This window comes from Phoca vitulina, unplaced genomic scaffold (assembly GCF_004348235.1).
Source record: "Phoca vitulina isolate PV1807 unplaced genomic scaffold, GSC_HSeal_1.0 scaffold6, whole genome shotgun sequence".
NCBI lineage: Eukaryota > Metazoa > Chordata > Mammalia > Carnivora > Phocidae > Phoca > Phoca vitulina.
In genome coordinates this window covers 48,514,639-48,529,296 of record NW_022589709.1, presented here as the reverse complement: position 1 = coordinate 48,529,296, position 14,658 = coordinate 48,514,639, and the positions used below count along the sequence as shown (strand labels likewise).

At 35.1% G+C, this 14,658-nt stretch overlaps 1 protein-coding gene across 4 annotated transcripts in view; it reads left to right on the top strand.

Annotated features, from left to right (window-relative positions):
* The window catches only part of TENT2 (terminal nucleotidyltransferase 2), a 68,100-nt gene that overhangs the window by 13,304 nt on the left and 40,138 nt on the right, over nucleotides 1–14,658 (top strand). For all 4 annotated transcript variants that reach the window (XM_032404120.1, XM_032404119.1, XM_032404123.1 and 1 more), the window contains 2 exons: nucleotides 13,836–13,950; nucleotides 14,040–14,131. In XM_032404120.1, coding sequence (XP_032260011.1) covers nucleotides 13,836–13,950; nucleotides 14,040–14,131 — 207 coding nt within the window. The remainder of the gene's footprint in view (nucleotides 1–13,835; nucleotides 13,951–14,039; nucleotides 14,132–14,658) is intronic.

Sequence of the window (14,658 nt, the reverse complement as noted above, 5' to 3'; positions counted from 1 at the left end):
AGGCCCCCCCAATCTTTCTCCTTTCTTTGCTTTCTCATTTTAAAGAAACTGTTGTAATACTATAATGTGAAAGCCTGTGGTGTAAATCAAATCTGACCAATTCTTGGAGTGAATATTAAGAATCTTTTACTATATGTAGGTTTTTAATGTATGTATGCAGGCTCATTTTTTATGGAATTTATAAGTATTGAAGCTTTCTATATTTTTGCATGTATTTATATGTTTAATAGTTAACTATTAGAACTAACTAAATAACTACTAGTTCTGCACATAGACTAAATATATGTTGAGTCTCAGTAAATTTAATAACATAATTTATATCAGTATATATCATCTAGTAAAGTGTGGTTCCATATCAATAACTTTTTCTTTGCTTAATAGCATAGGAAAAGATTCTCTTAAATCTTACGTTTTTGGAGTAAGCATTTATTTCAGAAAGATAAGGATATATTTTGTTGTTAAGCCAATTTCTTTGAGAGCTACTCTCTACTTGCCTAGTTGTAGGGGAAAGAAGGCAAGCAGTTAGTTCTGTGTTCATTCTTTAAGCGAACACTTTTAAAGAAAACTAACATTTATTGGTGTCTTTTCTCTTCTAGGCATTCTACATATGTTATGTCATTTAGTCTTTTCAACAACCCCATGACATGGATATTACCCTAATTTTACTGAGGCTCAGAAAGCTAAATAACTTGCTCAAGGTCACAGCTAGTAAGTGACACAACTGAGATTTGACCCTTGTCTCTGATAATACAAAGAGGAGGAACTTAAGATGCTTAAAATCAAGGGTAGGGAGATGACTTTCTTAGAACTGACTGTAACACCAGGTAATCTGTGACAGTAGCAGCTAATACTAATAAGTATCTTTCTTTGCCAGCAGTGTGTTCAATGATTTGTATTGTTTACCTCTGCTACAGTATGAAGTGAATGGGAGCTTCAGTGTGAAATAAAAATGGGGTAGTGGTTTCAGGCCTTGAATGCACAGTAGAACGCCACTGAAGGTTTTTGAGTAGAGGAATAGCACAATCAGATTGGCATTTTGGAGAAGATAGTTCTTGTGGTATAGTGGAGTTGAGCTTGGAATAAGGAGGGCCTGGAAGATGGATGATTATTACCTTGAAGGCTATTAAATTCATTCAGATGAAACGTGCTGAAGCTTTCAGTTATGGCATATGGTAGTGAGAAAGATGTGAGAGACCATGCATAAGGAAAATTGGTAGAATGTGTGGAATCATTGAATATAAGGAAGAGAGAGAGAGAGAGGCATTTGTGGCTCCAATGATTTGATTTTGGACTACTAACAGAAATAAGGAATATAGATTTGGGGTATATAAATTAATTGAGGAACTAGTCAAGAACTATTTGGAACCATGGTAAGATTTGTAATTTTTGTGCACTTGAGAAAGCTTGTATTCTGAATATTGCTCACTAAGAATATAGGGCTATGGGAAAATAGAGCTGGAGTAGGCTACTCAAAATCTAAACAATTTTGTAACCTGAACACTATCAAGAGTAATAACTGATGCCTTGGGAAATAACTTGGTTAGACCAGGTAGGCGGCTTAGTATGGCTGGATGCTGCTGCAGGGGATATTAAAAATATACAAAATAAGGGGCGCCTGGGTGGCTCAGTTTGTTGGGCGGCTGCCTTCGGCTCGGGTCATGATCCTGGACTCCCGGGATCGAGTCCCGCATCAGGCTCCCTGCTCGGTGGGGAGTCTGCTTCTCCCTCTGATTCTACCCCTTCTTGTGCTCTTTCACTCTCTGTCTCTCTCAAATAAAATAAAATTAAAAAAAAAAAATATATACAAAATAGAGTTGGGATACTGCCTTGTGGTGGACATTGAGACAAGGCAGTTAAAAGTGTAGCTCTGAGTCTGTGAGGCTGCTGTTAGTAGACACAGAAGGAAATACATCAGCAGAGAGCTGTCTGAGGCTGACGGGATGCTTTATTGAGTGGGAACCGTCAATATAGTGGGAACCCAAATAGGTGGGAACTTATTTTTAGTTGTGTTAGATCTATAAGGACTCCTACTGTGCAGCAGCCAAACGGAGGAATTCTTTTTCTTTCTCATGAAGGTTATGATGTAGAATTTCAGCTCCATGTTCAAATTAACTAACATGTTGAATTGATACCATTCACCTACTTATCAATTGTCTATAAGCTAATTGGTATTGTAGAAAAATACGTTGTAGTTGAATTGGCAGTATATATTTCAGAAGTAAAGCAGGGCCAGAGATATGAATCTTGAAGTCTCCTGTAATGAAACTCTTGGGAGTAGACTAGATTCTGTTTTTATTTATTATTCAACAAATACTTGTGAGTGCTGTTATCTATGTGCTACAATGTTGTACCACAGTGTTGTGCTAAATATACGTGGTCACAGTCTCTTTACCATATACATACAGTATAGTGAGAGGGAGAACCATTAAAGAATGGCCATTCAAATCACAGTTTTATTTATATATTTGTAAGTTCAGTGAAGGAAAATTGCAGTTCTGAGAGAGTGTTTTTGAGGTCAGGGATGGTCTAGAGGAGGTAATGTTTTAGCTGAGATCTGAAGGATGAGTACGGGTTAACTAGTGAAAGAGTGGTGGGGTTGGAGAGAATGCTTCAGAGAGAAGGAACAGTATCTTCGAAGGTCCCACTGTAGAAAGGAACATGGAGTATGCAAGGAACTGAAAGGAGGCCAAGGTGGCTAGAGTTTGGTTGATTAGGGGAGAGTGGCTGAAGTGTGGTAGGAGAAGTGGGGAGAGGGCCAAACACTAGTATATTATTTTGGTGTTCAACCTAAGAGCAGTGGAATACCATGCAGGGCGTTTTTTAGGCAGGGAAGAGAGGTAAGTTAAAATTATTTTTACTTCACTGTGGAATTTGAACAAGGATAGATGTAGGAAGTTATTGTAGTATTCTATTCTAGGTAAAAGGTAGTGGTGCCTTGAATTATGCAGTGTTGGTAGTTCAGATGAAGAGAAATTGTTGGATTTAAGCTGTATTTGGGAATTGAAATTGATAGGATTTGGTGATTTGATTAGATTATGTCACCTAAGCCTCTTGACGCTTGACATTTTGGACCAACTTTCTTTAAAGTGGAGAGGCTGTCTTGTGCATCTTAGAATGTCTAGCTGCATTTCTGGCTTTAACTCACTAGATGCCACCAATCCTGTTAAGAGAAATGAAAGTCTACAGACATTGCCAAATGTCCCCTAGGCGGGGGTGGGGGCTGGGGGTAGCTGGTGGGGGTGGGGTGGGGGTGGGTGGGTGCAGAATTGCCTTTGGTTGAGAACCACTAGATTAGATAGAGAAGAAGGTACTGAGGATTACTTCTAAGTTTCAGGATTCTACATGGATTCATGGTAGGTTCATTCACTGAGATGGAACAAAATGGAAGAGGAACAGTATTTATGTCTGTGTGTGTTTAATAGGAATTGGAGGATAAGCAGGGGCCTCATGAAGTCTGTGGACATGTTGTCTTTATCGTGCATTTTGAAACATCAAATTAGATATTAGAGATGAGAGTTTAATATTATAGATCTGAAACTCACAGGAAAGATACTGACCAGAAATGTACATTTGGTAATCATTGGCATATAGATGGTAATTGAAGCCAAGAGGGTGGATATAATTGTTCAGGGAGAGAAGAGAGCCTGGATTCAAGACTGAAATAGTTTGTGGAAAGAATGGGAAAACAGAAATGGAAACTAAAAGTATATACAACTGTTTTGGGGAAGTTTGGCTGTAAAGGGGGGGAGCTAAAGATTTGAAGTTGGAACAAAGGTGTTTTTTTTTTTTTTAATTTTTAAGGTTGGAGAAACTTCAATCACATATAAACGTTTATGGGAAAGATTTAGTGGAAAGAGAGGAGATTGATTACTCTGCAAAGAAAAAAACAATCGTAATAAGTTTCCTCAGAAGTTAGAAAGGGCATGGATCCTGCTTATAGGTGCAGTGATTGGCTTTAGGGAAGAGAAAAGCTTTTTGGAATTGGAGGATAGGAGGGGAGGATTGGTGTAGATAACCAGGAAGTTTGTAGATATGATATGGAGAAGTTAATGTGGCATTCCCATAGTTGAGTGGCTTCTTCCTGTTTTCATTCTGGGTTATTGTGCAAGGTCATCTATTACGAGTGGGGAGAATGAAGTGGGATGTCCAAGGTTTGAGAATAGTGGAGAAGGTTTGAAATAGCATTGACTGACTGCAGGAAATCAAGCTGTGAAATAGAGAAATAGAAATAGAGGAATAGAATGGAGAAGACTTGAAACAGTACTTGCTGTGTAGTGTAGAAGACCGACCTAAGATTGGTAATAATGAATTTATTGTAATTAATAATATATCAGTCAGCTGGTTCAGCCAGCTCCAAGGAAAGACTTTGTTAGTAAAAGTTTTAATTACTTTGAAAATTCATATTCTTCGTTTTGAAACCTGAAGATTTAAGTTTTTGAGAATGAATACGCTCTGAATTTACTTTTTTCCCTCCATTTTAAAATCTTTTGTCTGTTTTTCAAGTTGCTGTATTAACAAACAACTCTTTAAGTAAAATATCTGAATTACCTTTCTGAATTAACTTTTATTTCACTCTAGCTTTTAGGTGAATATATGGTTGCCTGGACAAAAAAGAGGCTGTAGAGGAATCAAGAGTTAACCAAGCTCCTGAATTCTATCTATTATAACTGTTCTTTGGAAATTCTGGTTAGTTTGAAGATATTAATTGAATTGAAGTAATTGATTTTGAATTTTTAGTTGAGATGAGGTTAGGCTGAGGTTTTCTTGGTATTGATTATAAAATAAAAAGATGATTATGAATGAATTACTCAAGATATCTTGTATAATGTTTAATTTTGGAGAGGAGAAAATTTTATGGATCCTCTTGGCACCCTTGGAGGAACAGTTTACGGACAGTTAGAGATCTCTTAGAGGCTCTATCTTTAAAAAATTTTCTTTTAAATTTCATTATTGCTCTTAGAAACAAATTTAAAAAGGGAATGTTTGTAAAGCGTTAGCTCACTGAATTTCAAATACAGTTGGCCCTTGAACATCACAGTGATTAGGGGCGCCAACCTCCTACGCAGTTGAAAATCCTTGTATAACTTTTGACACCCAAAAAAATTCTGCTAATAGCCTACTGTATGTTACATGTATTATATACTGTATTCTTAAAGTAAGCTGGACAACAAATGTTAAAATCATACAAAAAAAAATACAGTACTATACTGCATTCATTGGAAAAAGTCTAAGTGGACCTGTGCAATTCAAACCTGTGTTGTTCAAAGGTCAACTGTAGTTAAAATGTGTATGCCCACATCTCCTACCTACCTCCTTTTTTCCAGCTTTATTGAGGTATGATGACAAAAATTGTATGTATTTAAGTTGTACACTATAATGTCTATAAATTGTGAAATGACTACCACAATCAAGCTAATGTCCTTCACCTCACACAGTTACCATAGTTTTTTGTGGTGAGAACAACTAAGATCTACACTCTTAGCAAATTTCAAGTATATAATGCATTATTATTAAAGTCACCATATTGTACATTATATTTCTGGAACTGTCTTATAACTGCAAGTTTGTATGCTTTGACCAACATCACCCCATTTCCCCCATACCTCCCAGCTCCTGATAATCACTGTTCTACTTTCTGCTTATTTATTTGACTTTTTAAGATTTAAGATTTAAGATAAGTGAGATCATGCAGTATTTTATTTTTATGTGTAGCTTATTTCATTTAGCATAATGTCTTCCAGGTTTGTCCATGTTGCAAATGGCAGAATTTCCTTCTTTTGTAGGGCCAAATAATATTCCATTGTGTGTGTGTATATGTGTGGGTATGTATGTATATGTATATGTGTATATATGTGTATATGAATGTGTATGGGGGTGTGTGTGTGTGTATATATATATATATATATATATATATATATGCCACATTTTCTTTATCCATTCATCCATTGACAGACATTTAGGATGTTTCCGTATCTTGGCTATTGTGTTTAATGCTGTAGTGAACATGGAGTGCAGATACCTCTTTGAGATAGTGACTTTATTTCTTTTGAATATATACCCAGAAGTGCTGGATCATATGGTAGTTCTATTTTTAATTTTTTGAGGAGCCTCCATACTGTTTTCCAGTATGGTTGTAACAATTTACATTTTCACCAACAGTGTGGAAGGGTTTCCTTTTCCTCTACATCCTGGCCAACACTTGTTACCTTTAACTTTTTCATAATAGCCTTTTAACAAGTGTGAGATGATATCTCATTGTAGATTTGATTTGCATTTCCCTGATGATTAGTAATGTTGAACATCTTTTCAGGTACCTGTTGGCATTTGTGTATCTTCTTTGGATTCCAAATGTTTGTTCAGGTCCTTTGCCCATTTTTAAATTGGGTTATTGATTGATTGCTATTGAGTCATATGAGTTTCTTACATATTTTGGATATTAACTCCTTATTGGATCTATCATTTGCAAATATATTCTCCCATTCTGTAGGTTCCTTTTTCAATTTGTTGACTGTTTCTTTAGCTGTGCAGAAATTTTTTAGTTTGATGTAGTCCCACTTGTTAATTTTTAGCTTTTGTTGCCTGTGCTTTTAGTGTCAGGTCCAAAAAAATCATTGCAAGACCACTGTCAAGGAGCTTTTAGAGTTTTACAGTTTCAGGTCTTACTTTTAAATCTTTTTTTTTTTTTTTTTTTAAGATTTTATTTATTTACTTTTAAATCTTTAATCCACTTTGAGTTGGTTTTTGTGTTTGGTGTAAGATAAGGGTCCAGTTTCATTCTTTCACATGTAGATTTCCAGTTTGCCCAACATTGTTGAGGAATATCCTTTTCGTATAATCTGTCCCATTGCATAGTCTTGGCACCTTTGTCAAAGATAAGTTAACTGTGTACATATGAGTTTATTTCTGGGCTCTGTAGTGGTCTGGTGTCTGTTTTCATGCCAGTACCATACTGTTTTGAATACCATACCTTTGTAGTATAATTTGAAATCAGGAGTGTGATGTTTCCATTGTTGTTCTTGCTCAAGATTGCTATAGCTTTTCTGGGTTATTTGTGGTTCCATGGGACTTTTACCAATGCTTTTTCTATTTCTGTGAAAAATGCCATTGGAGTTTTGATAGGGTTTGCATTAAATCTATAGATTGATTTGGACTTTTTAACAATTTTAGTTCTTCCAATCCATGAATGCAGGATATCTTTCCATTTATTTGTTGTCTTTAATTTCTTTTGTCAATATTTTATAGTTTTCATCGTAGAACTCTTTCCCCTCCTTGGTTAAATTTATTCCTAGGGCTCTATCTTTATAACGTATGTGTCAGAAAAGTTTTGAAAGCTACTGAGATGTATTTTTCTGTAGAAAATCTAGGCCAGGACTGTACACAATAGGTCCTCAAGTGAAAGCTTGTTTTGTTTTGTTTTTCCATTCTCCTTTTATTTCTTGGTCAAGTTCAATAATAATATATGCCTAAAAGCAATCAGACTTAAGGGAAGGAAATCAGTAATTCAAAGTGCCTAATTAATGTGCCAGTTTATAAATTAAGAAGACTCTACTCCACACAAAAACAGTAATTTAACACAAAAACAAGGAGTGTGTTTTTGGCATGACATTTTCCTGATTCTATTTTATTTTAGTCAATTTTAAGAGAAAGGGAATTTAACATCAGTAACGAATTTAAACTTTTATTATATATCTAGCTTTATTTTTCCAGAGTTAACGTATGTAACAAATATTATGGCAATCTTTGTTGCCTGAGGGGAGAGAGCAGGAGAGAGCCTGAGGAATTGATAGTTTTTGTTGAAATGTTTATGAATTAATAACTAATGTTTTCTGTACCATATTTAATTTTATTGCTCTTGTCTTTGAAAGCTTGTTTCTGAGTTGTGTTTGTTGTTTCAGATAGCACTTATATTTAGTCAAAAACCTGTTACCGTTTTCATATAGTATATGATCAGGTTTTGGTAATCCCAGCTGAAAGGTTTTTTTCACTTTCTTTTACATGGGGACCCAGCTAACACGGACAAATGTAGAAGCTGCTGAGAATGACATGTGAAAGTTATACCTTAAGCTTTATTTATTGACACATTTAAAAGCTTTTCTGAATCTCAGTCTATACTTGTCCTTGATGACTTGTGTTGACCTAAGACAGTAACTTCATTGGTAATTTCTTTGAGCCTGACTTTGAAGACAGGTTATAATATTTTTTAGGGAAAATGAACATTTATATTTGGAAGAAACATTAATTTTAGTATTTTATACTATAGGTAAATATTTTGTACAGTTTTGAACAGATACAACTTTTATTTATAGTGAGAAAGAGATATCTTCTACAATTACTTTAAATTAAAGTAATAGATCCTGGAAGGCAGCCTAAACAGGTAGTATTGTAGAGATTGAAACAACTTTAAGAGTAATCTATTATATGGATACTTTGTTGGAATAATTTTTTTAAACCAGTGATGAGGAAAAATAGGCTTCTGAGTGAAACAAAAGCAAGTTCCTGAAGTGCCATTATTCATAGTCACCTTGGTATTACATACATGATTTGAATATTTGATGCCTGATACTCATCAGCCAAGGAAAATTCATATCATACATTCCGCCCCCCGAATTATAAGAACATTGAGCCATCTTCTGAAATATTTCTCTAAATTTAAGTAGTAGAAGTCTTATTTCAGCATGTATGTACATTTATTTTGAGTTTTGTCTCATTTGTACTCTATATATGGTGTCTGTTCTAGGATGCAGGAACATAATTTGATAATGTGAATCCCTAAGTAAATAGCTAGATAATGAGAATTCTTTTGTATAGAAACCTGTTAGTGCTCCATTATAGCAGTACTTGAAAGAGAAGAAACGTTTCCATGAATGTAAAAAAGGGAAAGGAGCAAGTATATAGAATTTTATATTTTTCACATAATCATGAATTTTTTTGTATAGGAATGTTTCTATATGAATATCATTTGGATGAAAGAACTTCATAAATATGATAAAATTTTATTTGAGCATTGTTACAAAGAAATTTCTTTTTGCTACCCAAGAAATGTAGTTATATGTAGGATAATACCTACTATTAGTTCTAGGATTGTGTTGATCTGCCTAACTGATTCTCTAGATCATGGGGTCGGCAAAACTTTTTCTATAAGGGCCAAATAGTAAATATTTTAGACATGTGGGCTGTGTGGGGTCTCTGTTAAATATTCTTTTTTCTTTTCTCTCTTTTTGAAACAATGCTTAAAACATGTAAAAATTATTTTATCTTACTGCCTCTGCAAAACAGTTCAGGGACAGTATTTGGCTTACAGGCTATAGTTTGCCAGTCCTGCAAATCAATAAAATTTAATTGTTCAAGTGTTATTTAAAATTTTATATTAACCACTTTACTGGCCACTTCTTTCAAATCTTTTATAAACTTGGATGCTTTTACTTTATTTTATTTTAAAAGATTTTATTTATATATTTGACAGAGAGAGACATAACGAGAGAGGGAACACAAGCAGGGGGAGTGAGAGAGGGGGAAGCAGGCTTCCCGCGGAGCGGGGAGCCCGATGCGGGGCTCGATCCCAGGACCCTGGGATAATAACCTGAGCTGAAGGGAAACGCTTAACGACTGAGCTACCCAGGCGCCCCTAAACTTGGATGCTTTTGAAAAGGTTTTTATGGAAAATATCAAATATATACAAAAATAGAATATAGTATCATAAATCCTCATATTACTAAGCTTTAAAAACCACCAACATAACTACCAATTTCATTTTATCTGTACCTCTCTTCCTCATTTGTTTGAAGTACATGAAAGGTATCATATCATTATATTCACAAATATTTCAGTATTTTTTGTTATCTTTTTAATCTATCCTTTTGCCTATGCCATACTTTCTTGTTTACTGTAGCTGTTATAGTAAGTCTTGAAGTCTGATAAGGCAAATCCTCCAACTTTTTTCTTCCTTTTTTTTTTCTTTTTGGCTATTCTTGGTCTTTTGCCTTTCAAATAAAATTTAAAGTTACTTTCTCAACTTCTAGAAACAAACATGCTGGGTATTTTATTTTGTTTTGATTGCATTGACTGTGTAGATTAATTTCAGGAGCATTAACATCTTAACAATAGTTACCTGATCCATGAACATGGTATAGCTCTCCATTTATTTAGGTTTTTAATTTCTCACATCAGTGCTTAGTAATTTTAAGTGTACAAGTTTTATGTATCTTCTGGTAAACATATTTCTAAAATACTTACTGTTTTTTGCTGCCTTTGATAAGTTTTTAAAATGTAGATTTCCAATTCTTTTTTGTTAGTACTAGTATAGATACTTTATAGTCACTTATCTTTTTGGAAAATAAAACATAGGAGAAAAAGCCTTGGCTTGATGTATTATGTTAAAATTTCCAATAGTTTTGTGGACATGTCTTTCTGGTGTGCTTTCTTATCTGTAGGAGTGTTAGTCTATTCTCAGTTTTCTTATAAAAACTTTGTATGAAGGGCACCTGAGGGGCTCAGATGGTTGGGCATCTGCCTTGGGCTCAGGTCATGATCTGAGGGTCCTGGGATCAAGCCTCACATTGGGCTCCCAGCTCAGCAGGGAGTCTGCTTCTCCTTCCTCTGCCTCTCCCCCTGCTCATTCTCTCTCTCTCTCTCTCATACCTGTCTCAAATGAATAAATAAAATCTTTAAAAAACAAAACAAGACAAAAAACCAAAAAACGTTGTATGAAAATTGACCAGAGTCCTTTTTAGGCATTATTTCTTCAAATATTTCTTCTGTCCTCTTATTCTCACCTCTCTGAGATTCCAAAATTTGCATTTAACAAATACAAATACAAATGAGATGCCTTTTCCTGTACTACTTTTAAATTAGAATGGTTGGGCAGACTAGCTTTCCTAGATTTATGGCTTTAGGAATCCTCTTCTATAGTTATGTAGTATTCAGAAATATACTGTCTGACACTTTTTCTCTCCTTTTTCTTTACTTATAGCTAGACTAGGATTTTTCAGCATTTTGGGTCAGATAGTCTTTGCTGTGAGCAATTGTCCCAATTCATTGTAGGATATTTAGTGGCATCCTGACCTCTAACTACTGGATGCCAGTGACCACCCTATGGCACCCCTCTTGCCCCCAGTTATGATAACTAAAAATGTTGCCAGACATTGTCATATGTCCCCTGAGAGTCAGAATCATTTTAGTTCTAGACCGTGTTTTCTTTGCCCCTTATGGCTCTCTACTGTTTAGTTTAGATTTCTCCTGGCAGTTTCTGCTTGTGTGTTGCTTTGTCTTAGAAGGGAGCTTTCACTTTGTTTTGAGATTTCTGATCTTTCTGTGATCCTCTTGCATTTACCTGTAAACTCTCGCATGTAGCCTGTGAAACTCCCCCAGTTTTGGTTGCTGTTCCACCCTGAATTGGATTCCTCAATTTGAGGAAGGGGGCAGGAAGTACTACCTATAGGCAATTTGATTTCTGGATGGTCTGGCTTCAGGACTGTCCAAAATCTTTTTCCTTTTTTTCTTCTTAATGTTTCTGGTACCATGCGGGTCTTGCTGCTATTGGTATTTAGTTCCAATTGCTCATATTTTGGGGTTCATGAGTGATACGTAGTCATTTGTTTTGTATTTGTTGGCCCTCTTTTATTTTATTTTGGTTTGGTTTTATATGTTTGTTTTATTCTGGTTGCTCTATGTTTTTTTGGAGGGAGGGTTATTAAAAACTATTAAAATATTAATGTTAAGTATATTAATATTGTTATCAAAGGGATATTAAAAAATGATGTCTCTTTCATTGTCTAATTGCCCAGACTGCCTCTGCCTTCTTAAAATGTGTATTCTAAACATGACAAAAGAAAATGTTTTATTTTTTTGTCCATCTATTTAAAAATTCTTTTTCTTTTTTTAATTAAAAAATTTTTAATGAAGTACAGTTGACATATAATAATATGTTAGTTTTAGGTGTACAACAGTGATTTGATAATTATATGTGTTAGGAAATGCTCACCACATTAAATGTAATCATTCTGTCACAGCAGTATAAAGTTATTACAATATTATTCACTACGTTCCCTATGCCCTGTCTTTCAACCCTGTAACATAGTTATTTTGTAACAAAGTTTGTATCTCTTAATCCCCTTCACCTATTTTGCCTATTCCTCCATGCCCTCCTTTTGACAGCCACCAGTTTGTTTTCTGTATGTATGAGTTTGTTTCTGTTTTTGTTTTGTTTATTTGCCTGTTTTAAGAAAACATTTAAATGATGGGTGAGACTAGTGCTTCATGGCACATGGGCTCTGGGGAAGGCCTAGAGAGGGAGAGGCTGAAAATCCAAGAGAGATATGGAAAAACTCATGGAAGTATGTGTGCCCTGGAACAAAAGTATTGGTAGAGGGATTAACTTTGAACAGGGGAAGAGAACAGTTTGTCTGACAGAAGAGATAAAGAGATGAGATTCATTCAGGTATGTTAGTTTGCAGAACTTTGCAGTTAGGAAGCTGAGGAATGTTACATCTGCTATTTTCAATTTTCTTAGTAAACTTTATGTAAAGTTATTTGCTACAGAGAATGAGGTAAGTATAGGGGACTTGAGGAAAGTAGTAAAGATTTTAGAACGATGATGGTGAAAAGTGAGAGCAAAATCTAACCAGAGGCATGGAAGCCTGAATGATGCTAAGGACCAACCTTAGGCTAGACTTTATAAAGTTGAAAGAGGTCAGTTTTGTGATTTAAAAATTTTTTTCAGTTTCATGTTCTGATGTAAGAACTTGGAAGGTGGTTGTATAGACCTAAGATTAAGATTTTTCAGGACATATGTTAGATTGAGCATGACAAGGGGATAATGTTAAGGCATGACAAAAGAGAGTGGTTCAAGGGATGCACTTTGTGGTATAGACTGGATAGGGAAAGAAATTATACCACTCAGGTGCTAATGAGCTGGGAAAAAAGGGAGGATTCAGTAAAATTCAGGTCTTCGTGGTTCTGGAACAGGTATGAGGGGAGTAAGTAGGAATTGGACAGGAGATTGAAGCCAAGATAGTATATTGGAATTTAAAATTTCAGAGGTCTGTTCTCTTTTATTGTAAAGACCATGTTATGGCTGTGGGAGTGTAATGCTGATGAAAAATATTGAAGTAAGAGAAGTTCAGAAATGGTGGGAGTATGTTGTGATATGTATATAGCCTGTTGTAGATGAGGAAATTACCTGTGATGATGGTAAGAGTTGGGTTGGAGGGGAAAGTGTAAACCAGACAGGTAGATGAACAAGGAGATCTATCTATAGAGGGCAATAAGAAGACAGGGTTCAAGCCAGTATTGTAAAAATGGGGAAGGAGGGCGGTTTGCGTGGGCAAGGACCACCAGGGGTTTTTCTTTTAAAGTTTGTTAATATTTGTTATTGGTGGTATGAATATTGGGTTGGGCAAACTTCTTTTTTAAAGGGACAGATAGTAAATATTTTAGACTTTGCCATTCATATGTTTCTGTTGCATATCTTTACTTGTTTGTTTTTATAACCCTTTAAAAATGTAAAAACCATTCTTAGCTCATGTGCCTTCCAGAAACAGGCAGCAAGTGAAAATTGTAGTTTGCTGTCCCAAGGCTTATACTCATTAAGAATTTTCTGTTTCCAACTGTACTTTTCTGTGACTTATCAATGATACTTTACTTTGGAAAAGTTAGTAACTATTTTAGTTATTAAGTAACTATTGAGTAACAGTAGTTTTGGAAAATGTTAAGGAGATAAATATTCATTTTTAAAATACTGTTGTATTTAAAATACTGTGTAAAACAACACTTCTTAGTATGGTAATTACTTTTACATTTCTGAACAAAATTTTTACTTTTTTTGCGGTGGATTCAAGTTGAGTCAGCAGATACTGGAGTTATTTGAAGCATGTCAGCAGCAAGTAAGTGATTTAAAGAAGAAAGAACTGTGTCGAACACAGCTGCAGAGAGAAATTCAGCTGTTATTTCCACGTATGTTTCCCTATTTTGCATGTCCTTTGTATATGCATTCCTACTTCAAATATTAAATAATACCTTATAATTCCATTCTATTTCTCTAGAAAGCAGACTTTTTTTGGTTGGGTCCTCTTTAAATGGATTTGGTACCCGGAGCAGTGATGGTGATTTATGCCTAGTTGTTAAAGAAGAACCAGTAAGTAATGAAATATTTATTGCAAGTGTTCTTCTTATGTTAAGTCATTCAAGAAATTTCATATAAAAATTGTTGAAGAGGCGTGCCTTGGGTGGCTCAGTTGGTTAAGCATCTGACTCTTGATCTCAGCTCTTGATCTTAGCGTTGTGAGTGTGAGCCCCACTTTGGGCTCCATGCTGGGTGTGGAGCCTACTTAAAAAAAAACAAAAAAAAAACGATTAAAGGAAAAAACTTGTTTTGTTTTAATTAGTTCTTTGGATTCTCTCTTCATAGTAATTCAAGGAAAGTCAGGAAATGCCTTTTCTTTTATTTTTTTTATTTTTTTTAATTTTTTTATTGTTATGTTAATCCCCATACATTACATCATTAGTTTTAGATATAGTGTTCCATGATTCATTGTTTGTGCATAACACCCAGTGCTCCATGCAGAACGTGCCCTCCTCAATATCCATCACCAGGCTAACCCATCCTCCCAACCCCCTCCCCTCTAGAACCCTCAGTTTGTTTTTCAGAGTCCATCGTCTCTC